The 24,577-nt window shown below is 46.3% G+C and overlaps 2 protein-coding genes across 9 annotated transcripts in view; one reads left to right on the top strand and one right to left on the bottom strand.

The window, feature by feature from the left end:
- Sirt2 (Sirtuin 2) overlaps positions 1-15,079 on the top strand; it is a 290,603-nt gene extending 275,524 nt beyond the window's left edge. For 2 of the 7 annotated variants that reach the window (XM_065438734.2, XM_065438736.2), the window contains 2 exons: positions 2,890-3,010; positions 7,423-7,544. In XM_065438734.2, coding sequence (XP_065294806.1) covers positions 2,890-3,010; positions 7,423-7,529 — 228 coding nt within the window. In that variant the 3' untranslated portion in view covers positions 7,530-7,544. Of the gene's footprint in view, positions 1-2,889; positions 3,011-7,422; positions 7,551-9,053; positions 14,459-14,963 lie in introns of those variants that run through there. The other 5 variants (XM_065438737.2, XM_065438738.2, XM_065438739.2 and 2 more) reach the window with 5 other exon arrangements.
- Positions 1-24,577, bottom strand: part of LOC135907082 (uncharacterized) — a 307,176-nt gene that overhangs the window by 47,157 nt on the left and 235,442 nt on the right. The window lies entirely within an intron of this gene.

Raw genomic sequence — 24,577 nt, 5'->3', positions numbered from 1 at the left:
TCAGGAGACTAGCCTTAACTTTTGCATAATAATATGCATCCTGCGCACTCAATCTGGCGATTACTTCCGCCGCCTCACACGGCAACATAGACAGCAACCGCTGTGGCCATGTACTCGGACCGAAGTTCATCTTCTCGCAAGTCCTTTCAAAATTGCTTAGGAACAAGCCTATGTCGGTCCCGACCTCAAATGGCTTTAATAGCCTGTCCATGCGGTACGATTCTGCCTCACTTGATCGTCCCAGAGCGCCTTCACTTCCTTGAGACATCTCCAAACGTTTGCTTTCAAGTTCCAGTTGCATTTTTCTTAACTCGTGGTCTTTATTGCGTTCCTCTCTCTCTCGTTTTTCTCTGTCCCATTCTTCTCTTTCTCTTTCCCGTTTCTCTCTTTTTTTGAGAAGTTCCATTCCCATTTCAATATCTGCCTCACTGGCCTGATTGGAAATTAGCTCCAATAATTCCGATTTGAGCATTTCCTTGCGTACATCTAGGCCCAGTTCCTCACCAACAATCAACAACTCGTCTCTCAGCAGTGTCCTTAACTCCGTGACTGCTGCTTTACTGCCTTGATTCTGCTCTCTAAATCTAGCTAGGAAAACACAACCTAGCTAACACACAACAATCTAGCTTCCCTACTGTTCTAAACAGAACAACCACAAAACGAAGCCTAGAGAGTCAAAGCAAAAACCAAGCACTCACCGCAGATACAGCACCACGTCGCGAAGTCCATCTCACCGCTGTCAGCCAGTTGTCAGGATTGGGGGCTCAATCCCATCGTCCGTGGTCCTTTGCCAAGATTGGAGTACGGCATGAATTCGAAGGTAGCTGGCCCATGCCGTCGCCCAACTTATTTACGCTGAGATCGTTGATGAAGTGAAGAACTGTTTCTCATCGAGAACGAGGAAAAGGGTTTATTTACAGAAATCAAATCAGTCTAACATGACTGCATGAGAGAAGTGACTCAGTCTAACATGACTGCACAAGAGAAGTGTGTCCAGCTTTCGCACAACCACAGTTTTTATACACTCGATCCGCCGGCCATACGAGGCGGCGACTGTTCGTTTACTCATCACCAACTCGCCGCTGCTCTGCAGATCAGTTTACAGACACAAAGGCACACACATTCCTAAGCCCAAACGACGGCGTTGGAGGGGTGCCGTTCCGGGAACTATCGGTGCCGATCGAGGGTCGCTCGTTGTTTTGCGTCATGCCGAAGCGTGAGAAGCCCCAAAATACGTCTTCCCCACGGCAGCTTGTCCATGCGTGTCAAATCAGGTCCACGTTGGGGAACTCCGAAACCATTGTTCACACACCGAACTCGTCCCGTCACAATGTCGATGGGGCTGGAGGAAGGAAGCGGGTTTTCAGCACAAAGGCCGCTTCTTCGAACGCCTCCTAGCTGCAGTGACGGAGAGGGTGCGGAATGCGCCTCTTGCACCCCTTGTCGTAATCGGGTGGCAAGGTGGCAATCTTGCTTAGCGGCTCGCCATTCTTAACAGTGGGCGGTGTCTGCGATGCGCTGTGTGTTCACGCGCTGTCGATCCACCTAATCTATGCCACGTGCGACTTGCTTGTAGTGAGTTGACGTGTGCATTCGTTTTGTGAGACATCCACCCTTTCTGTCATTGGATATATCATAGGCAAAAATAACAGCATAGGCTGTCACATTTAGACTCGTTAGCCGGGTGTAAGAAGTCTGTCGCTTCTTGCGTAATTCTGTGCTTTTCATTTTCTATCGTGAATAAGTCACCATTTTGCACAAAATGTCAAGGGTTTGTTAGTTCGGGTTTACGAGCGAGGAAAAAAAATGCCTTTTTTTTTTTAGAACAATGAATAAGTGCCATGTGTCTTAGCCCATATGTCATGCACAGGAACGTCATGCTGTCGGCTTTTATTAATCATGCCGTGAGGTCCTACGAGTTAAATGCAAAAAAGGCATATAGGGCACTTTTGAGCTATATAACAGGAGGCAGACTGGGTTTACGTTTAGGAGAACGAATAAACGAACTCAACTTCGCGCTCTCTCCAAAATGTGTTGGGCACCTGCCATGACGACAATAAATTGCACATAAGCACGCTTCCCAGTCGAATCGCAGCTTCTAATCATCGCGCGAGGAATTAGTTGAGAGCTTTTGTGATATCCTCGCAGTAGTCAAGGCGCTTCCACACCCCGGCAATCGCCCGCCGCAGTTTCTCCACACTGAGGGCATCGAGATGTAAACGGACGATTTTTTCATCGGACACCAAACATTTTCACTTATACTGATGATGGTGAATTTTTATGGCGCAAGGACATCTGCGGTCAAAAAGCGCCATGGCACAAGGTATTTTCGTTTGCTCGAAGTGGGCCACACACCCATTTCCCACGCATTGCATCCCACTTAAGCCGAACACCAGGCCAGGGGAAAGCTTGTATCTATTTTGTCACCGGTGGGTACCCGGAGGCACTGGGGATCGATGATGAAGGCTGATGATGATGAAGCCGCGTAAGCCGACAAAAGCACCGACACATGTTTTAGACATCGAAAAACAGATTAGCACAGACACTTTCTATAAGTTTATGCAAAACGTTCCGGAGTCGTCTGCTGACGACGTAATAAAGACGTCGTAGCAAGGTGTCTGCTAGCCGTCTGTCTCAGAACGTCTTCCAGACGTGCGCAAAAAGATTTCTTTTCGCCATCCTAAATAGTTGTTGACGTTTTGTTCTTTTTGGCTGGCCAAGACGTCTTCGAAACGTCTTGCGTTCAGTGGGACTGGTGTGCCATTTATGTCTGGGACGTGTCCATCCAACTGTTGCGTTGAGGTTGTCATGATAACAAAACAATTCACACTATGACTCTCTCAGTTGGGTAATATAGCATAACCATTGGTGACATGCCTTTGTTTCCAGGATGACTTGTTGCGGCTCATTGAGCAGGTGGGCGCAGGCAAGGCAGAAGCAGTTGAAGCCAAGGCAGAGGCTGAGCAGAAAGTGGCTGCAGCCCAGCCGGAAATGGTCAAGCAGCTTGGAGGTAAGCACTGCCGAGTGGGTCAGCCCCTGGCACCATTGAGACCTCACCAGGACCTATCAGCACATTTGGGTCTCTGTGTCATGCCAACCCTTTGGGACTGTTCCAGCACTGGCGCAAGCAATAAAGCTCCTTGCTGATTCACCCAGGGAGCATGCATGTGCTAAATAGAGTTTTTATGGTTTAAAAAGATTTTATGCTTACCAGTTTTGTTCATGCTTTGGTGTCAGCATGAAGATTGCATTTTTTTTATCTGTACGATTCAGTAAAGCAGCTAAACTCCTTTCCACACACAGAAAACAGTCGCATGCATAGCTTGTCATGGGAAATGTGCAATGGTTTCACTGTTCATCGGAAACAAAGTCAATAGTACTGTTGATAATTCCAAACGTACTACACGTAACGTAAATTTTGTGACATTTTCCTGCATGTGCAGAAGCACCGGCCTTGCAGGTAGTGGCTATGATCAGAGCGTCCTGCATTTTCGCAAAGCATGTGGGACTGAGCACTGCAGACCCCTCTTCACAGTGGCAGCAAAGTGCAGTTGAACCCGTATATATCAAACTCGCATGTGTCAAATTATTTTCTCTGTTTAACAGTTGTAAAATCCCCTTGAACGTAACATACAAAAGTACAGCAACATACTATGCGTATTGTGTTGCGCTGTAAGCACGAAGTCGCGGGATCGAATGCCGGCTACGGCGGCCGCATTTTGATGGTGTCGAAATGCAAGAACACCCGTGTACTTTGATTTATACGTACGTTAAAAAACTCCAGGTGGCAAAAAATTAATCCGGGGTCCTCCATATGGTGTGAGCTTCATAATTAGATTGTGGTTTTGGCATGTAAAACCCCATAATTTACTACGCGTACACTGAACTCCCGTTCACCGCCACACTCGATATATCGAACGTTGCGCCGCGCCCCCTAAAAGTGCGCTTCGCCTAATAGAGACACACTTCTTGCATTCTCGAAGATATTAAGTATACAAAAATTTTAAATGGCACTTTTTTTGTCGAATCTGTCAAACAAGAGATTGAAGCTGAAGGGCAGGACTTGCTGGGGAGAAAAAATGACCAGGGTGCTCGCTGCACATATGGACATGGCTCGTGCAAACAGTTCGTTATTGGCATAATAAATCACCACTACGCTTCAAGAACGCGAAGGGCCTTGGCGTCCAATATGCATTCTACAAGGAAGCGTGGATGACATTCGATCTTTTCACTGAGTGGCGCCGCGCATGGGATACCGAACCATTTGGTTGGGCTGTCGCTGCCGGATTTGTCTCCGTGTAGACAAATGCTTTCCGTGAACGGCATCTTAGGATTGTGTGAGCAGCCAAAATGAATCCGACCGCAAACTCAACGTGGACGGATCTTTACATTACAGGTTAAATTATAAGAAACCACCACACGCCACATCCGCACTTCGCAGAAACATGATTGTGGCAGTGGCACGTAAGATGTCGCTGTGCGATTCGCGTGTTCTCGCTGAACGCATATCATTCATGTTTGCGCGGTAACACGTCACATATATATCTGGGAATTAACACGAATGTTCTTCAAGCCACTTTTGAAACTGACAGCGTCTTTGTGGTGGTGGTAGAGAAGGGCCGAGAACGAAGGCACGCATCGGCTGCAAGTCCTCGAAGCACTGAGTAGCACGCAAAAAGAGGCGTGCAGATTTTGTTGATTGCTTGACAAGCGAGGACTACTGGTTACAATATGAAACTGACAAATGTTCCGAAACCCGACACACCAGTCCACCTGGCTCGTTCGCCACATACTACGAACGGCGATTTAAACTGCGTATTCTAACAGACACTTGGCCGGGCAGTTTGCTGTACAGATGTGCTGATGGCGGCACGCCCCGTATTTATACAGGTTAGTTTGCTTCCGCATTCATTTCTATGTTACCTGGAATAAAAAAGCGTGATAAGCAGAGTAAAGCGTTGGTTCGGGCTAGTTGGTAATCCATACTGTGTACAGTTTAAGCGCAGAATTTACAACAACCACAAAGGGACACGAACGGGACATGCGCTAACTTCGAACAAACATTTAATGCAAAATGTCGTAAATATACTCAGAAAAACAGACAAGGAGATACTGTAAAGACAAGAATAAACATTACTTATCATTTGATCCCATAGTCGAAAATATTTGCGTTACTGAAGAATTATCACAAACTGGCCCCAAGAAAACATATTTTTTAACAGATAACGAAACGGAAGATGAGCTGACCCACACACAATCACCGCTACTCATTATTGCAGCTTCCACGATCTCGTGCGTGCACCGATCTTTGTCTCTAAACAATACTGCAGTGTTGTCAAGGTATGGCATGCACTTGCACTCTCGGCAGTGTAACGACAAGTGTCCCTGTCCTCCCTTTTTCACATTTCTGTCGTGCTGCTTTAACCGCTCGTTTAGGCGTCGTTCCATCTGCCCTGTGTATGTTTTGCCACATGATAGTGGTATCCGACAGACACCTTTGGCACATGTGACGAATTCTTCCTTGTGCTTTATTTGCACCCTTTCTTTTCGCTTTTCACCGGCAATGCTATACTGCACAACTTGGTTATAATTTGTCCAAGGCTGACGTGACAACTTTCACGCTTGCATTTCCCCCAGTCTTCTCGAGATGATGTGACGTCGTGTGCAGATACAGAATGATGGCCAGCTTGTGATCTGACTTTTTTCCTGCACCTGATCAGTCACACGTACTTGCTTCGTCTTGCACAGATCATCAGCTACTGCAACTGTCAAGTGTTCAGGATAACCTGCTCAGGCTATGAGCTGTACTTGTATTTCAATGTTTTCATTTACACGATGCGCACACGACATTTTAAGTGCATTATATAGACACATCGGAGTGATTCTCCTTTTTAAGAGCTTTTTTTGAGCTGGCAGAAACGGCAACAGAAGTTTCTTGCTTTGCGTCTCGTATGTCCAGCAGACATGGCTCCGGGAGAAAAAACTAGCCTTAGGTCAAGAAATCTGAGCATGTAGTTTTCAGGCACCTCGTGCGTGATTTGCAGAGGCTGAGGCACCTTTCAAATGTGCAGGCAACGTTTACCACATGGTTGTTAAAGTGCTCCTTGCAACTTCTAATCGAGACAAGGAAATAATCCACAAACCTAAATGTTATGACCTTGGAACAGCACAGCTCTTAGCTTTCTGCCACGAGAGGCCAAATATAGGTCGCTGAGCACTGGCGCTATGCGTGAACCTATGCACACTACTGTTTCATGTACAAGGACACTAAATCAAGAAACCGCCATGGGGCCACCTTACATTTGTCTTGAAAAGCCATTGGCCTGTGCTGAAAGATATTGTCGTCGACACATTTCAGAAGCTGGTCTTGAGGCAGGGAGTAATACAAATCCTTCACGTCCACGGAAAATGTGTACAAGCATGCAGTGGCATGGTAACTCAGGAAACCAATCACTTGCTCCGAGTCTTTTGTGGCGACGGGGTCATCGGCCTCAAACAGTTCAAGACCAGCTGAAAAAATTGCGCTACAGTTTCGTAGCATTTCAGTTTCAGCATTTCACACTGTCAATAGTCACCCACTCAGCAACATAACAAATTAGTGGGCTGGTGCAGTGTGCACGAGATAGAAGCATTACATACTATATCACGTGTGCAGCCAATTACAGGCGCTTTATTATTTTCTCCCTCGCAGTCAATAGTAAACAGACAAGAATTACGTATGCGCGTACTACTCGCAGAAGGGGGTACCAGTTTTGTTAGAAATGAGTGAACCTGCTTCTGGTATAGCTGAGTGAGCATCGCACAATTATAGCAGTTCAAGCACCCGCATACTGTGCAAAAGAAAGAAGAAATCAGGTGAGGCATTGACATTTGCACAACCATGTTTCAGTGCACGCTAGTCATAAGCTGTCATCTTTTTTCGTGGTCACGAGTACTCGAATGCAGCTCGTTCTTTTGCATGAAGAACGCAGGACATGAAAACTGCCAAGTTCTCTTCAGTCTTCTTTATTTGCTGCAACGGGACAATCGCTGCACAGCTTACGAAGTCGATACGCACACACGAATGGTTCCTGCTTGCCTTTTTTTTGTGCCCAAAGGTTTTGGGCACGGACTGACTGCTGTGGATTTTTCGTCTGGAAAGTCAGCCTAGCAGACCTAAAGAGGCCAAAAGGTCGCAAATGATGCTGCTGTGCTGTTATTGCAGGCTCGCAGCATGGGAAGGCAAAACGCACGCTATTGATTAGCTTACTTCAACAATATGAATGTCTACTTGAGCAAACTTATAGGGCACGAAGTAATTTTCTATTTCAAGTCACTATTCTGTAGTGACATTTCCCAGGTGGTGCAGGAATCTTGTGTGCATGGCAGAATGCACTCCACACCAACACACACTTTTTGTGTCTCCGTGAACACTGATCGCAGGGCTCTTGCATGAGCAGCTTCCTCGTTCGCTGGTCGTTGGTGCAGCCTACGACAGCACAGTGCCACTCCGACGAATAAACTTTGTACATTTCGCTCACATAAGGTAAGAACAGGTCTAAAGCAAGCACCGGAGCAGATGAGCCAAGAACAAGTCTGAATAGAGGTTGAGTTGAACTTGTTGCTGGGCGAGTTGGTTGGGATCTAAAGAATACATTGTTGCGCCAAAAGAAGGAAAAAAAAAGACTTGGCAAGAAAGAGTACGAAACGACAGATTGAGCGCTGAACTTCAACTCATTTCATTCAGTTGAATAAAACTGAATAAAATCCCTGCTCTAAGAATAAAATCAGTTGAAGTTGAGCGCTCAATCTGTCGTTTCGTACTCTTCCTTCCCAAGTCTTTTTTTTCCTTCTTTTGGTGCAACAATGTATTCATTAACAAGTCTGAAGACACAACAATATGCGAACGCGCTACGCAAGTGCAGCCATTTCTCCCTGTCACTCGTAGGATGGATGGATAGATGGATAAGGTTGAACCCTTTAAATCGGGTGGCGGCTTCCGCCACCTAACCATGATTAGTGATATATTACAGCGAAGCTGTTCATGGCTAGGGTTCCGTGAAATTTTCGTGCTTGGAAGACAAACTGTCATCAACAATTACTCGTACCACTGCCCGCGCATTCGTCGTCGTCTTCCACAGCTGGCTCCGTTGTTGCCCATCATGCCAGCGTTCCCATAGTGCCTCTCGCGCTCGTGCCACTGCTCGTGCCTTCAGCTTCCGCAGCTAGCTCCGATGGTGCTAATCATGCCAGCTTTCCCATGCCGCCCTTCCCTCTGCGAACGCGCTAACGGCACTGGCCCACTGCCAGTCGGTGCATCGACTTTGGTGTCAGCTTTTTGCCTCAATGTATTGCGCTTAGTGGAGGGTGAAATTTCACTATTGCCTTGATTTTAGCCGCCCGCCGTTGTTGCTCAGTGGCTACGGTGTTAGGCTGCTGAGCACGTGGTCGCGGGATCGAATCCCGGCCACGGCGGCCGCATTTCGATGTAGGCGAAATGCGAAAACACCCGTGTGCTTAGATTTAGGTGCGCGGTAAAGAACCCCAGGTAATCGAAATTTCCGGAGTCCTCCACTACGGCGTCCTTCATAATCAGAAAGTGATTTTGGCACGTAAAACCCCATAATTTAATTTTAATTTTTTGGATTTTAGTCGCCAATAAGATAATCTTCATTTGCTAATTTCTATCCGCCTAAATCTATTTTGCCTCCGCTGTCCCTCAACCACAATACTTTGCAAATATCAGCACCGGTGTTTTGCACTATAGGGCAAAGTCCTTTACAGAGAATTAACAGCTGCTCAACCATTTCCTCCTCCTCTCCACATGCAGCGCATAACGTGTCTGTCCCTTGGTATTTGACTCGGTACGTCTTAGTCCACATAACTCCCGTCCTAGCTTCAACCAACAAAGAGTGTGATTAGGAATTATCGTACATGTTTTCTTGACAATTTGCTGCTTGAAAGTTATGTATGTTCTCAGTGCTGATTTTGTCTGCATCCCTATTCTCCACAGACCCCTCTTATTTCTTCAATATTTTTATCAGCCGATGATTCTTGGTCTTTAATCCTTCTAGGTGCAACATGAACGGCGGTGACAGACGGCACCTTTGCCTAAGCCCCCGCTGTATCTCTATAGGCTAAAATACCTTTTTCCCCATTTTATGATCACCTTGTTACATATAGATATTCTTTACAAGACTAGTTACTCCATCTTCCATGTCAAGTTTGTCCAGTATGTTCCACAAATCTTGACGGCCCGCCTCGGTGGTTTCGCGGCTATGGTGTTGCAATACCAAGCAAGAGGTCGCGGGACCAAATCCTGGCCGTGGTCGCCACATTTCGATGGAGGAGAAATGCAAAAAAAAAATGCACATTAAAGACCCCCTGGTGTTCAAAATTAATTCGGTGTTCCCCACTATGGTAAGCTTCCTAGTCAAGTCGTGGTTTCGGCATGTAAACCCCATAATTCAATTCAATTTGGGTACGGCAGTACCAAAAGAATGCAGACTTCTAACCCGCTAGCAAAAATAACCGAATCGTGTGATAACTGGCAAATGATCATTAATACAAACAAAACGGTTTGTATCCTTTTTACACTACACACTTAACGGCAGCCTCATAACTAGAGTTAACAACATAAGTATCTTGGTTTAACAATAACGTCCGACTTAACAGGACATCACATATTAACAACGTTACTTCTTGTGCAATACAAAAATTTTTTTCTCGAAAGGTGCCTGCGGTTAGCACCAACTAGAATCAAACTTTTAACTTATATTACATTTGTGAGACATGTACTTGAGTATGCTAATCTCGTGTGGTTCCCATACACTAAAACTAACATATCCAAACTGAAAAGCTTCCAGAGAAAGGCAATTAGGTTTATCTACCGAAAATACCAGCACAGTGATTCACGCACTCTTCTCCTTGCACAATGAGGGCTTGCAACTTTGGCTGTTCGAGCAAAACGAGTTCGTCTAACATTTGTGCATGAAATACTACACAACCGACTAAAAATAAATGCCTCTGCATACGTTACCTTTTCTAAATCCCACATACTTCGTCATAATCATCCGTATACACTAAACGAGTTCCTTTGTAGTAACAGTACTTTTCAGTGTTCCTTTTTCCCTCGTCTTGCTCGTGAGTGGAATAACCTAGATACATCTATAAATATAATATCGCAGTATGATTTTGTTAAGTACATGGAAGATGAAATAAGTAGTTAGGAAAAAAATGTTTTTTTGCACGTATAATTGCCAGAACTCCCATTTTCTGAACTATATGTAAACATTTACCTACTTTGTTTCTTTTTGTTTTTGTAACATTGTAATAATATTTGTGTACATGTAACTTGAAGTGTGCTATTTATGTGAGTTGCTCTGTTATTCGTAGTAGTGTTGTTGTAAAATTGTGCATTGAACCTGATTGATGTATTTCCATTTACATATTTGGATGTTTTTACCGTTCGGTATATAAAACATGCATTGCATGTGTAATCATATGCCCACCTGCTATGGTCTGTAAGTAAGACTGGCAGTATTGTAAATATATGAACCCAATCTTCTTGAATTACACTGTCATAGGCTCCTTTAATATCCCGAAATGCCAGCCATATCGTCCTGTGTTCATTTTCTGCTTTTTCGATGCACTATGTCAATGAGAACAGATTGTCCTCTAGCCTCCTTTGTTTTCGCAACCGATTTTGTAGTTCCCCCAGCACTTCCTCGCCCTCAGCCCATGGCTGCAGTTTGTCCTTTACAATCTCCAGGCTTTGTCCCCCTTTCGCTTATATGTATTATGTTCATGCTACTTAGTCTACACCCATCGGGGGCTTTACGCTTTGTTATCGATTTTCTCACTACTCCTCTTAATGTTTGCTTAGATTTTGATCCAATGTATTTATTAACATAATTGGGATGCCGTCAGGTCCTGTCGATGGGCTACTAGAAACCCTCTTCTCTGCCTTTTCCGACTCGCTTTGTTCAAGTGGAGCCACTGCACTGACCGTTCTATCCTCGCATGATAGAGTAATTGCAATAATCCGTTGTTCTTTAAATTTTTTTATGTCACCATTGTTATATGTTCCATTGCCTCGTCACCTTCTAGCCGAATGCTTTAAGCTGTAACTACAAACTTATGCTCTACTCTAGCCTTATTGTTCAAGAAGTTGAGATATGTCCAGAAAATTTTAGTGGCTTTTAACGCGACAGCGTTAAAGGCCCGATGTCGCAGAAAATCCGGCGTCCGGTGTCGGAGCTCGAATCTCAAATCACCCATAACCAGGCCCTCCATGTGGCACAATGAAGTTACCGAACTAATTGAACATCTCAAGCTAAAATACTTAGAAAAATCGTGAAGTATGACTAACACAACTTACAGACATGATAGCGTCGGTTTGTAATTTGAATATACGGGAAAACATAATTCTGTGGCGAGGAAACTCAAACAAACCCCTTTCCCAGCGTTTCTACATTTCACAGGCCGGCCACAGTGCCTGCCATTTGCGCGCGCCGGCGTGCGAATATCATAGAGGCCACAGAGCGGTGCGCCTGGTTCTTTGCAACACATCCAGATGGCGCTCGCACCCGCCGCATATGGAAGAAAGTAAATGGGCTGGGAAAGTGTTCAGGTATCTGTACAGGAAAAACATTGATTCACAGTGGAGGAAAAGAACTAGGAAGCTTACCAGCAAGTATGCGGCCTGCTGGGTGGCCAACACAACAACAAAGGTCAAGCGGAAAGTCAGAGAAGCTGAATTAATCTCATGGGTGGCGGCAGTGGAAAAGAAACCTGCCATGAGTAACTACTTAAGAGGAAAAAACGAAATCAGGAAAGAAACCATTTATGATAACTCAAAGGGAAGCTCATTACTTTTCGAAGCGAGATCAGGGTGCCTTAGAACACGCACCTATAAAGCGAGATATAAGAAGGAAGAAGAAGCATGTGCTTGCTGTGGTAAAGCTAGGGAAACTACGGAGCATGTTTTATTGGAATGTGAAGACGTCTACCCAGCGGTCGAATTAGGCACCACTGGCCTCCTTGAAGCCCTTGGGTTCAGAGGGAGCAGTGGTAAAGCAAACATGTCCGCAATAGACATTAGTAAGAGGCGACTGGAGGATTGGTGGAAGAAAAGTAGGGAAACGACAAAAGACGGAGACGTGCAAAAGCACAGTTCACAATAGGGGATCAGAAAATTTGGGACGTGGTAGTTCATAGTGTTTTTTTTTGTCTTTTTTCATTGTTTAACCTAGGTAGAATATTAGGCAGTATAGTAGCAAGAGCTTGGTGGCGCAACCCACTGCCCCGTTCCAAAGGGGACGCTCATAACATCCATCCATCCATCCATCGCGACCCACGCAAGAGGCCGCGTCTTTACCAGAAAGCGTGTCTTCGTGCATAGCGTTTCATACGCTGCATTTGCCGTGCAGCATGAGAAGCAGTCAGAAATCTGAATGTTATAGCGTTCCACTCATAAAGGCGAAGCTTAAGCGTCCTCCAAATTTGTCTATTCTTTTTCTTTACTTCTGACAACCATTGGGTCACCTTTCTACTAATCTTCTTTCGATTAATCCCTTCCATAGTTGAAGAAGTTATCCCATTTTCAGTTTACTTCAGTGTCTGGTTCACCCTTTTGCTTAGAATATCTGTGTTCCCTGTATGTTTCTTGACGTTTCTTTACGGCCTTTTCAACCTCCTTATTTGAGCAGCCTTCCGTCTTCTTTTCCCTTTGGGCCTGACTCGTACGTTACCAAGCTCTACCTCACACAGCCCTGGTAAATTTGATTAGTGTTTTCAGAAATTACTTCCTCAATTTTTTGTGTTACTATTTCCAGCTGCTTTTCCGAGTAAAATAACTTCAATAGCTCAACATAGCCTGTGACTTTCTTAAGCTGCGGAAGGCATCGGCCGCCCGACCACCTAACGAAAAAGCCCGCATAAATACCCAGAGAAAGCCCCACGGTAAGTCTTGCGGCTATTTCGCTATCCGGCTACCTTTGTCAGCTTCCCTACACCTACCACGGTTTAAAACTGTCGCCCTACAGTGCTTACACCTTGCACAAAAACTCTCATAAAAAAAAGTACAAAATCGCTTAGCTTCGGTCGAGGTCGGCCACTGCTGCCTCCTTGCGGTCCGTGTGCAGTCCTCACCAGAAGGCGGCTCTTATTGTCGAGATTTATTAACGAACCAGAATATTGTCCTGCAAATACTTGGGCAGCAGTGGGAGGAGAGGTAAGGAATCATCCGTCAAGAAAAATGTTAAGGACACAGAGAGGGCCGGGTATGTGGAAATCAGAGATGCAAACCAAATCAGCATTATAGACATACAAGACGTTTAAGCAAGAAATAGCCAAAGAAAATATTTACGATAACTCTAAGGTAAGCTCGTTGTTTGAGGCCAGGACTGGTGTACTGCGGACTAAAACGTACCGAGCCAGATACCAGGAGATAGACTTGTGCGGGGCGTGTGAAGAGGAGGAGGAAACGGCTGAACACCTGATACTTGCTTGTAAACAACTTCGCCCTGCAGGTGAATGTAACGGGGAACTATTCAAAGGTTTGGGTTTTAAAGACAGTGAAAGCAAAATAGACTTTGAACAGGTAGAAATAACTAAACGGAGGCTATCTGATCGGTGGATAATATCAACGCATAAGTAGAGTAAATACATTAGTATACATGCATATAGTACCATACAAGACTAGGTGGCGCGCGCCGCCGCCGCCCGATTCAAAGGGTTGAGCCTCATTCCTCTATCCATCCAATGGCGCAGCTCTCGCGCTACGAGGACATAAAATTTTGGTCTATATATCGAACTATTTCGCAATACCCTTTGAGTTTGATATTATCGGGATCAACTGTAAGGCCATTCAACGTGGCGTTGTAGTCACAGTCAAAGAAGGTCAAGCCAAACCTCAACAATACCGCTTTCTTTGTGCAGCATCTCAACTCACATGTTTTGTAGTGAGTAATGCGAGAAGGAACACTGAATACGTTATTAAGATACAATTACTTGGGATGTGGGCGTTAGAATCTGACATGTTAATCTTGCTACACCAACTTGTGGCTTTACATTTAGATTTTTTGAGCATATTGACACGTTTACTGTTGCTTATCTTTCTCGGTAGACCTCTTTTCACCGGCTAACAAATGTTGAATGTTATCGCTTAGCTCAGGACGCGCCTGCATGTGTCGAAAGTTTCTCGAATGTTATGGATGGTTCTATTCGTTGTCTGTTGTAACCGAACATTGTGTAATCTGATTGTATGCTTGACACAAACTGTGTAGTGCTTTCTGGAAGACACAGGAGCACCAGCGATTACTCTGGAACCTTCGATGACGCATATATGAAGGCTAACGCACTTGACCCGCAGATCAGATTTCGACGATGGCTGACTGTGTTCGCCGCTATCATTGTGCATTGAGTGCAACGTGCTTTTGAGGGTACATGCTTGCCCAATAAAAAGTTAGTTTCGTGATTCTTGGTTTTGCTGCTGTGTTCTTCACTGTCATTACTACGTGATAATATTTATTCGGGGCATGTGTATTCAACCGCTACGGCCTCTAGAAAGTGAAGGTCAAAAGCGTGGCAGTTTGGGCGAGTTGGTATGTCATGACTGTTTTAGGCTTGTAGCGCAGCTCGGAAGAGCAAAAAAGGAAGGAGGTAGGGGTAATCAAAGGGAACGGAAAACAGAGTGAGCGCTAACTTCAAACTGCTTTTTTGCTCTTCCGAGCTGCGCTACAAGCCTAAAACACTCTAGAAAGTGACTTGGATGTTTTCTTTGTTTAAAGGGTCGACACATACACCTCGGCCTAGATGGTGTCCTGTTTTGATGCACTGCAAATTAGTGTTTGTGGGACACCTTACAGAGTGGCAGTCATAACCTCACGTAATTTTATTTCACTTGCCTCTGCTTTATTTTGTCTTACTTTCTTTTTCTTTGTTTCCCACTCCTTTCCACTTCCTGTCCCACTGGCATGCAGAGGCGTCCAAGAAGTGATGGGAGCCAGTGGTGGGCAGCTGCACCTGCTTTCACTGGCCGGTGGCCGTGCAGAACTAGTAGCTGTTGATGTTCCTATAAAGCTTGGTTGACTGTTCATTGAGCCTCTGTTCATTACTGTCATATGCAGAAACGATATTGGTGTATTCATTGGTGTCACACCATTGTTTTGCTCTTGTAACGCTCTCTACGTTGCTTTTGTATCAGCCATTGAGCATCAGTACACAACCTTGTTAGTTGTGTACTGGATATATTTTCTCACATTCCCTTTGAGACATACCACAGAGCAAACTTGACATGGCCGCTGAGGAACTATGGTTCTGGTGAGTATATTTTTGACTGCCCAAGTGTCCATATGGCATCTAAATAAATGTGTGCAGGTCTTCGTCATAGCTACACAAGGGGCCTGTGAAACTTATTGACCACAATTATGGGGTGTGAAGGTCATAATCAGGGATAAAGTGCTTCAGAAAGGCTGGTCAACGTTTTGACAGGAGCACATATGTTTGTTAAAGGCCGCTCATCATCCTCGGCATGTTAGTTTTAAAAGGTTAGTAGAGGGATATCACGTGCGGTTGTCGGTGGCGCCTGGTTGTAAAGGGAGAAACTTCCGAGAGCATGCGTGCTGTCAATTGACGTCGGTAAGCGTGGTTTCTAAGACGAGGGGACAATAGCTGGATAGTGGGAAGGCAGGGAGAAAACACCAAGAGGGGGAAAAGTAGACAAGAAAACGAAGGGCGCGGGAGGGCGTTGGGGAAGCGAGAGGTTAGGGAACATTCAGGGGTGTCGTTGGCGGCATGTTTTTGTGGCTTTAGAATAGCCGGTCAGGCAGACAGTGCGCGAGTAACAAAAAACACCCCAAAATACATCAGTTGAAAGAATTACTTGAGTAGCGTTGCAGCAATGCGTCGGGTAATTTTGAAGGAGTTCAGATGGCGACAAGGACTCCGGGATGCAATGCATGGTGTAGCTGGAAGGCATCGGTATGGTCTTTCATGGGACGTTAGCACCAGTAACTAAACGTAGGTGTCGTCATGGCAGTATACAGAAGTGGCGATACCATGTGTGGCTGAGACGCCGAAAAAGGTATCCTGGCATCTGGGACTTTGGAATATGTTGGTTAGGGTGTTTCCAGAAAATATAATAAAATATAGACGTAAAGAAGGCGGGGGGACCGAAAGCGGAATGATAAGTAGGAGCATGACATGAGTAAAAGCGGGCGGGGGCAAGTGTACATGGGAAAAGGGGTCGTACAGTTGACATAAACGTAAAAATATGAAAGAGTATAATAAGTTGAGTAGCAGGCAGAGAAAATTGGAAATGGAGGAACGGGTGAGGTGAACAATTAAGGTTAGCTGGTGGCGCAGTGTGTTTTGTGCCTTGGTTGATTTGAGAATTTTAGATTTATGTGGCAGCTTCTAAAGATTCTAAGTAGCCACGCGCCAAATTAATTCCCGTCGGATGTAGTCATTCAAACTTCTGTATGAGGTATGATTCCATAAATTTCCTCTCGCGAGGTGAATGGAAATTTGGAGTATATGAAGCCTTGCTTTGTCGAATATATGACTAAGTTCATTGACGTGGCTGACTACTACAGGTAAATTGTCTTTTGTATCTGCGCGGTGACCGTTGAGTCTTGTATGAACCTAAAGCAGTAGCCAGCCACTTCAATGAACATGGTCATATATTCGACAAAGCAAGGCTCTATATACTAAAGACAAATTTCCGTTCACCTCGCGAGAGGAAATATACAAAATCATACTTCATACACAAGTTTATTGCCTACACCCGACGGGAATTATTTGCCACATAGCAACTTAAAATCTTTAAAAGCTGTAACTTAAATCTGAAATTCTCATAACACCAAGGTACAAAACACATTGCGCCACAAGCTAACCTTAATTCCTCGACCTCACCTATTCCTCCATTTCCAATTTTCCCTGCCTACTACTCGATATATTATACTCTCTCATGTTTTTACGTTTATACCAACTGTACGACCCATTTTCCCATGTACGCCTGCCCCCGCCCGCTTTTACTCATGTCACCCTCCTATTTGTTATACCGGTTTCAGTGCACCCCCCCCCCCCCATTTTCCCCATCTGTTTCTTATTATATAGCTTTGAAATACTATCACTAACACATACCGAAGTCCCAGAAGCCAAGATACCTCTTTCGGCGCCTCAGCCACATAGTGCATCGCCAATTCTTTATACCGCCGTGACGACACCTACGTTGAGCTACTGGGGCTAACGTCCCTTGAAAGACAATACCGCTGCCTTCCAGCTACCCCATGCATTGCAACGCAGACTCCTTGTCGCCATTCTAATTCCTTCAATATTACCCGACACATTGCTGCTACGCTGCTCAATGCCTATTCTGCAACTCATTCTTTCAACTGATGTATTTTCGGGTGTTTTTTTGTTACTCGCGCACTGAGCGTATGACCGACTCTTCTAAAGCCACAAAAACATGCCGTCAACGACACCCCTGAATGATCCCTAACCTATCGCTTCCCCACAAACCTACCATGCACCTCTTTTTCTTGTTATTTTTTCCCCTCTTGGTGCCTTTCTCCTTTTCTTTGTTTTCATTTCTCCCCGCTTTCCCACTCTTCGGCTCTTGTCCCCTCGTTTTAGGAATCCCGCTAACAGACGTCAGGCGACAGCGATGATTCTCTGTGAAGTCTCTCCCTTTACAACCAACCGCCACTGAGAACAACCGCACGTGGCGTCACTCTACTAATCCTTTAAAAATAACATGCCGAGGATGACGATGCCGCCTTTGACGAAGATGAGTCCTCCTATCGAAACGCTGGCCAGCCTTCGAGGCACTTTATCCCTGTTTATAACTTTTATACGAAAGTGTGCAATTACATCTCTCAGTCTTTTTCTTGATTTTTGATGACCATAATTATAGTGTCTTTCTAGTCTATCAGCTGCTTTCTTGTACGTTGATAATTTGCACATACTGAATGTGCTTCCGCGAACCCAAGCAGCATGTGTGCGTGCATGCACATGCGCAAGTAGAATAGCGAAAACTGAGAGGATAAATTTTTGTGTCCCACTCGAAGATACGGATAATGAAGCTAGAAAAAGCATAGTGGAACCCTATTGTTATGTTTAGAATATGTAGAAGCAATAAGATAAAAGAAAATTAAAGTTAGCAAAATTGCAGCCTTTTCCATGTAAGAAATATCAATCGTTGGCTGCAGTTAGTTGCAGAAAAGATCGAATTTCAATACAGATCAATTTTTATACAACAAAGTCAATTCCCAATTTTACTGACTTTGTTTGAACAAGGTTTAACTTTACTTTTCGGTTACTCTACATCGTCGGCTGTACACAACGAAATATCATATTGAAGCGAAAATGTGCCGACTTTCGCCCCATCTACAGTCGACAACATCTTTGTTGGCTTCTCATGATATGATTAATAAAAAATCGGCCCTTCGATTTACCCTTCTCATTTTTACATAACAAGGGTCTTGAATCTGACAACAGTGATGCCTTCAGGTAGCATGTGCGGGTCTATTGACGAGTTGCCTTCACCCAAGAGGATCACGTGCTTGTGACCTCTGCGGCAAAAGCATGCAGCTCGGGCCAACACTTCCAAGGTTTGTTCTAGTAGTACCACAAAAATACGCAAAAAAGTAGATGGGGAAACCGTGTCAGCGTAGCTCAATTGGTTAGAGAATCATACGTGTAATGCGAAGACGTGGAATCGTTCTCCACTTGCGGCAAGTTGTTTCTTCATCCACTTTGATTATAATTGCTTTCATTGGATAAAGTAAGTACAAGTAATGTCCCCAATATTTTTCTTGGTGTCTGTTCGCTTCTCATGATATGATTAATAAAAAATCGGGCCCTTTGGTTTAACTGTCTCCTCGTTCTTGCATGACGAGGGTCTCGAATCTGGCTACATTGATGCCCTTCGGGTAGCATGTGCGGTTTTATGGACCTGTTGCGCTCACCCAGAAAGATGACGTGCTCGTGACGGCTGCGGCAGAAAGGATGTTCCACATCCGCCGCCAAGGTTTGTGAGTAGTGGCGCTGGCTAATACTCCCAAGGTTAGTTCTACTAGTAACATATCAATGCCCAAGAAGGTGGATAGGGAAACCGCCGCGGCAGCTCTATTCGTTAGAGCATCGCACTCGTAATGCTAAGACGTGGGATTATTCCCCACCTGCGGCAAGTTATTTTTTCGCCCACTTTCGCCATTAGTTTATTATTTCTCTAATTCAATTACTAAGTAAAAGAAATTTCCCCTATGTTTTCCTTCGTGTCTTTGTTGGCTTCTTAGAAAATTAGATAGAAAATCGGGCCCCTCGGCTTAACCCCCTTCTCACTCTTACATAACGAAGGTCTCGAATCCGACAACACTGATGCTTTCAGGTAGCATGTGCGGGTATATTGACCCGTTGAATTCACCCAGAAAGATCACGTACTCGTGAAGCTTGTGGCAGAAACGATGTTCCCGATGCGCCGCCAACGTTTGTGAGTGGTGGCGCTGGCTAACATTCGCAATGTTTCTTCTAGTGGTAACATAAATACCCAAGAAAGCGCATGGGGAAACCGCGCCACGGTAGATCAGTTTATCAGAGTATCGCACGCGGAATGCTAAGACGTGGGATTTTTCCCTACCTATGGCAAGTTGCTTTTCATTCACATTCATTGCAATGTTTTTATCATTTCTTTAATTCAATTAATAAGTACAAGTAATTTCCCCTATGATTTCGTCGGTGTCTGTTTGCTGGTGTCTCATGATATGATTATTAAAAAATGGGACCCTCGGTTTAACCCGCTTCTCGTTCTTACATAGCGAGGGTCTGGAATCCGGCAACATTGATGCCTCCAGGTAGCACGCGCTGGTTCATTGACCAGGTGCCTTCACCAAGAAAGATCACGTACTCGTGACCGCTGTGGCAGAAAGGATTTTACACATCCGCCGCCAGGTTCGTGAGTGGCGGCGCTGGCTAACTCTCCCAAGGTTAGTTCTAGTAGTAACATAAGTACCCTAGAAAGTGGATGTGGGAACCATGCCGTGGTAGCTCAATTGGTTAGAGCATCGCACGCGTAATGCTATGAAGTGCGATTGTTCTCCATCTGCGAAAAATTATTCTCATCCACTTTCATTGCGATGGATAGATGGATGCAAAACTTTAATGAAGGTACTGAGGTACGCGACTCGGCGTACTGATGGCCACTCACACGTTGGGACAGTCAGGCCATGCCCGACCGCCGCATCGTGGGCCCTCTGGATTGCGATTTCTTATTTTTTATTCAACTAGTAAGAACAAGTAATTTCCTCTATCTTTTTCTTGGTGTCTTTGTTGGCTTCTCATGATATGAATAATAAAATCTTGGGCACCTCGGTTTAACCTCCTTCTCGTTCTTACATAACTAGGCCCTTGAATCCGGCAATATTGACGCATTCAGGTAGCATGTGTAGGATTATTGACCACTCGCCTTCACCCAGAAAGATCATTTACTCGTGACGGCTGCGGCAGAAAGGTTGTTCCACATCCGCCGCCGAAGATTGTGAGGGGTGGCGCTGGCTAACACTCTCAAGGTTAGTTAGTAGTACCAGATAAATAGGGAAAAAAGTGGATGGGAAAACCGCGCCAGGGTATCTCAATCCGCCCCTTTCATGGCGCTACGGCGCATGCGCCCCGCCCTAGCGGATTAGTCGAGAAACGTTTTGGAAGGGTCGCACGCGTTGCCGCGCGCCGGAAAGATCCCCGAAAAAAAAAAAAGAATGCTCAGACGCGCACTGCTGCAACACTCGGGCCGTGTACCGCCTTGAAACTCTACTGGTAGCTCGACGTCGGTGCGGTGCCGAAAGCGTGCGTAGCGTAAGACCGCAACTCCACTTTAAAAGAGAAAGCGGCCAGGGCATCGTCCGAGTTGTCCGGGCAACACCGTGAGCCAGGTAGTATCCGCCTTTCGTGAATGGCTCGCTAATTTAACGAAAAATCCGTGCGTTGCACTTGGGCGACACATAAGTACATCGCGTTGCTGACGAACTCTTTTTGCAACGTCGGTCCTCGCTTGCTGGTGGTGGCAGCGCGTTCCTGACTGCACGTACTCGTAATGCGCGGCAACGCTGGGTAGCTACGAGACCGACAAGACGCATTTTTTTCGCTTTATTTCTCATTTATTTAGCATTTCTTTAATAGAATTAGAACAAGTAACTTCCCCTTTGTTTTTCTTAGTGTCTGTTGGCTTATGATATTGTCGCGTATACCCTGCTGAAGTGTACGCGCTGAATGGGGATCTAGGCGTTTGTACTTCACGAAACGTAAGCGTTGACGCGCGATGACGAACCTCGTTCTCCTCATTTTCAGCACCCTTGCTGTGCCACACCCTGTGGCACTACCCCCTCTTCAAAAAACTAGCTCTGGCTTAGCTAAGGTTAAGCCCAGGATGCGAAGCATACTAGCCTTTATTTTAACGCGACAGCGTTAAGGAGCTCGTGTCGCAGAAAAGCCGGTGTCGTCGGCGTCGGCTCAGGCGTGCGGCGCTTTCTCAGGCGCACATTTCGTTGTCGCGCCGAACGCTGCGTTGCTCGACGCTCACCGCGTCCGATGCGGGGCGCGTAGTCGCTGCGCCGTAGAACAGCCACCTAGAAACAGTCTCTGTAGCACGCCGCAACCTTCGCTTCTCATTCCAACGAGCAGCTCTGTCTCCAGGAGGCATCTCACCTCGTGAGTGTCTAGCAGAGGCAAGCGCAGCTGCTTATATACCGCCACGACACCGCGAGCGACGGCGCGAGTTGGAGCCCCGTTTCTCCTCTGTCGTGACGTCACGATGTCATGTGGTCAGCCTTGAAGGCGACGCCGCGAAAACGTTGAATGTTAGGGGCTATAGTACGGTTTCAACCGCACAACGTGCACAATCTCAGATTGCGGTTGTCGACGTCGGGGAGGCTGGCTTCCGTCAGGAAGGCCTGCGTAATTCACGTCACTAATTCGCTGCAACACTTTGTAAGGTCCGAAGTAGCGACTCAAAAGCTTCTCGGATAGTCCTTTTCGGTGCATGGGAGTCCAGACCAAAACTTGGTCGCCAGGTTGGAACTCGACTTATCGGTAGCGGAGATTGTAACGTTGGGCATCGATACTCTGTTGTTTCTTTATGTGCACTCGGGCAAGCTTACGGGCTTCTTCCGCGCGTTGCACGAAGAGTTCGGCATCTCGGGCGCGATCGAGGTGATCGATGTCGCACGGCAGCATTGCTTCTAATGTAGTCTGTACTTCACGGCCGTAAACGAGGTAAAACTGTGTGAAGCGTGTTGTTTCTTGCGTAGCAGTGTTAGGCAAACGTTACATATGGGAGTATCTCGTCCCACGTCTTGTGCTGTACGTGTACGTACATAGACAGCTTGTCAGTCAACGTTTTGTTCAGTCGTTCGTTTGTCTGCGGGTGATAGGCAGTTGTCATTCGATGGGTTGTGCAGCTGAGGCGAAAAACGTCTTGTATGAGCTGCGCTGTAAAGGCTTTGCCTCGGTCTGTGATGACGTGCGATGGGGCGCCATGCCGTAGGATGATGCTCTGAAAAACTGGGCAACCTCGGAAGCTGTGTCTCGAGGCAACGCCTTTGTCTCAGCATACCGTGTTAAATAGTCTGTGGCGACGATTATCCACCTGCTGCCAGAAGGTGACTGGAAATGGGCCCAGAAGATCTGTGCCGACCTGGTGGAATGGCTTGTCAGGTGGGTCAATCGGATTCAGCAATCCCGCAGGCTTCACAGCTGGCGACTTTCGGCGCTGGCATTCACGGCAGGCTTGGACGTACCGCTTCACACACTCGGCAAGTGTCGGCCTTAGTAGGATTTCCGCACTCTATCAAGCGTTCGCGTAAAACCCAAATGGCCAGATGGAGGCTCGTCATGACAAGCGAATAAAACTTCGGCATGGAGGTCTGCTGGAACGACTGAAAGGTATGTCTTGTTGGTGGCAGCGGAGTTCTTATAAAAGGCGCCATGTCGTAAACAAGAAGACGACAATCCTCGAGTGATGTGCCAGGCTATTGATGGGTTTCGTCCTTCCAGATGTTCGAATATAGGCCGTAGTGAGTCGTCTGCGCGCTGCCGTGTGGACAAATCAGTAACGCTTACGGCCCCAAAGAAAACGGCGTCGTCCTCAGTGTTGGTAGTGTCGATAGGGGCGCGCGAGAATGCGTCAGCGTCTTCGAGTATGCGGCCCTACTTGTACACGATGGTCACGTCGTACTCCTGCAAACGCAGACTCCACCGCGCCAGTCGTCCAGAAGGGTCCCGCAGATTTGCAAGCCAACATAACGAGTGAGGATCGGTTACAACTTTGAATGGGTGGCCGTAGAGGTAAGGTCGAAATTTGGCCAGCGCCCATACGACGGCAAGACACTCTTTCTGCGTAGTTGTGTAGTTGGTCTCTGCATGTGATAGTGTGCGACTTGCGTAGCCAATCACTCTTTCAACACCTTCCTCCCGTTGTACAACACCGCACCAAGACCAACGTTACTGGCGTCTGTAAGAACTTCCGTGTCCGCCTCCTCATCAAAGTGGGCCAGAACTGGAGCTGACACCAGACGCTGTCGAAGCTCAGTGAAATCAGTCTCTTGCTCTGAGACCCAGACGAACGATACATCGTCCCTCGTGAGTCGAGTCAGCGGCTCCGCTATCTTCGAAAAATTTTCGATTAAACGCCGGTAGTATACGCAAAGGCCCAGGAAGCGTCGGACACCTTTCTTGTCGGTCGATGTTGGAAACGTGGCTACAGGGGCAGTTTTCGCGCGATTGGGGCTAGCGCCTTCCGCGCTGACCACATGTCCCAGAAACATGAACTCCATGTGGCCTAAATGACACTTCTGAGGCTTAAGGGTGAGGTTGACCGATCGGATGGCGTCGAGAACTTGCCGCAGTCGTTTCAGGTGGTCGTCAAATGTCGCCGAAAAAGCAACCACGTCATCGAGGTAGACGAGGCACCTTTGCCACTTCAGACCAGCGAGAACGGTGTCCATCATTCGCTGGAAAGTTGCTGGTGCCGAACAGAGCCCGAAAGGAAGCACCCTGAATTCGTAAAGGCCATCTAGAGTGACGAAGCAGTCTTTTCGCGGTCTCGTCCATCTACCTCTATTGCCAGTAACCGCTTTTAGATCGAGAGACGAAAAATACTTAGATCGCCGCAACCTGTCTAAAGAGTCATCGATACGTGGTAGTGGGTACACGCCCTTCTTGGTGACATCGTTGAGGCGTCGATAATCACAGAAACGAAGCGTTCCATCTTTTTTCTTGACCAGAACGACCGGGGACGACCACGGACTGTGCGAAGGCTGAACGACACCATCATCTAGCATCTCCTTGACTTGGGCTTGAATTGCCTCACGTTCTTTCGGCGAGACACAACAAGGCTGTTGTTTGATGGGGCGCACGTCGGTGGATGTCGTTATTCGGTACTTCGTTATTGGCGTTTGGCCCACATTAGTATACCGAGCGAAGCACGCGCGGAATTCGTTCAAGAGTTCCTGCATTGCGCTCTTTTGGTCGTCCGTAAGCTCGGAGTCTACATCGATGTCTCTGAGCGAACTGTCGTCTGTGTCCACTTCAGAAGCAAAGC

The sequence above is a fragment of the Dermacentor albipictus genome, chromosome 7 (assembly GCF_038994185.2).
Source record: "Dermacentor albipictus isolate Rhodes 1998 colony chromosome 7, USDA_Dalb.pri_finalv2, whole genome shotgun sequence".
In the NCBI taxonomy this organism is placed as follows: Eukaryota; Metazoa; Arthropoda; class Arachnida; order Ixodida; family Ixodidae; genus Dermacentor; species Dermacentor albipictus.
The sequence above is the reverse complement of the archived record's forward strand: the minus strand, read 5'-3'. Positions and strand labels throughout refer to the sequence as shown.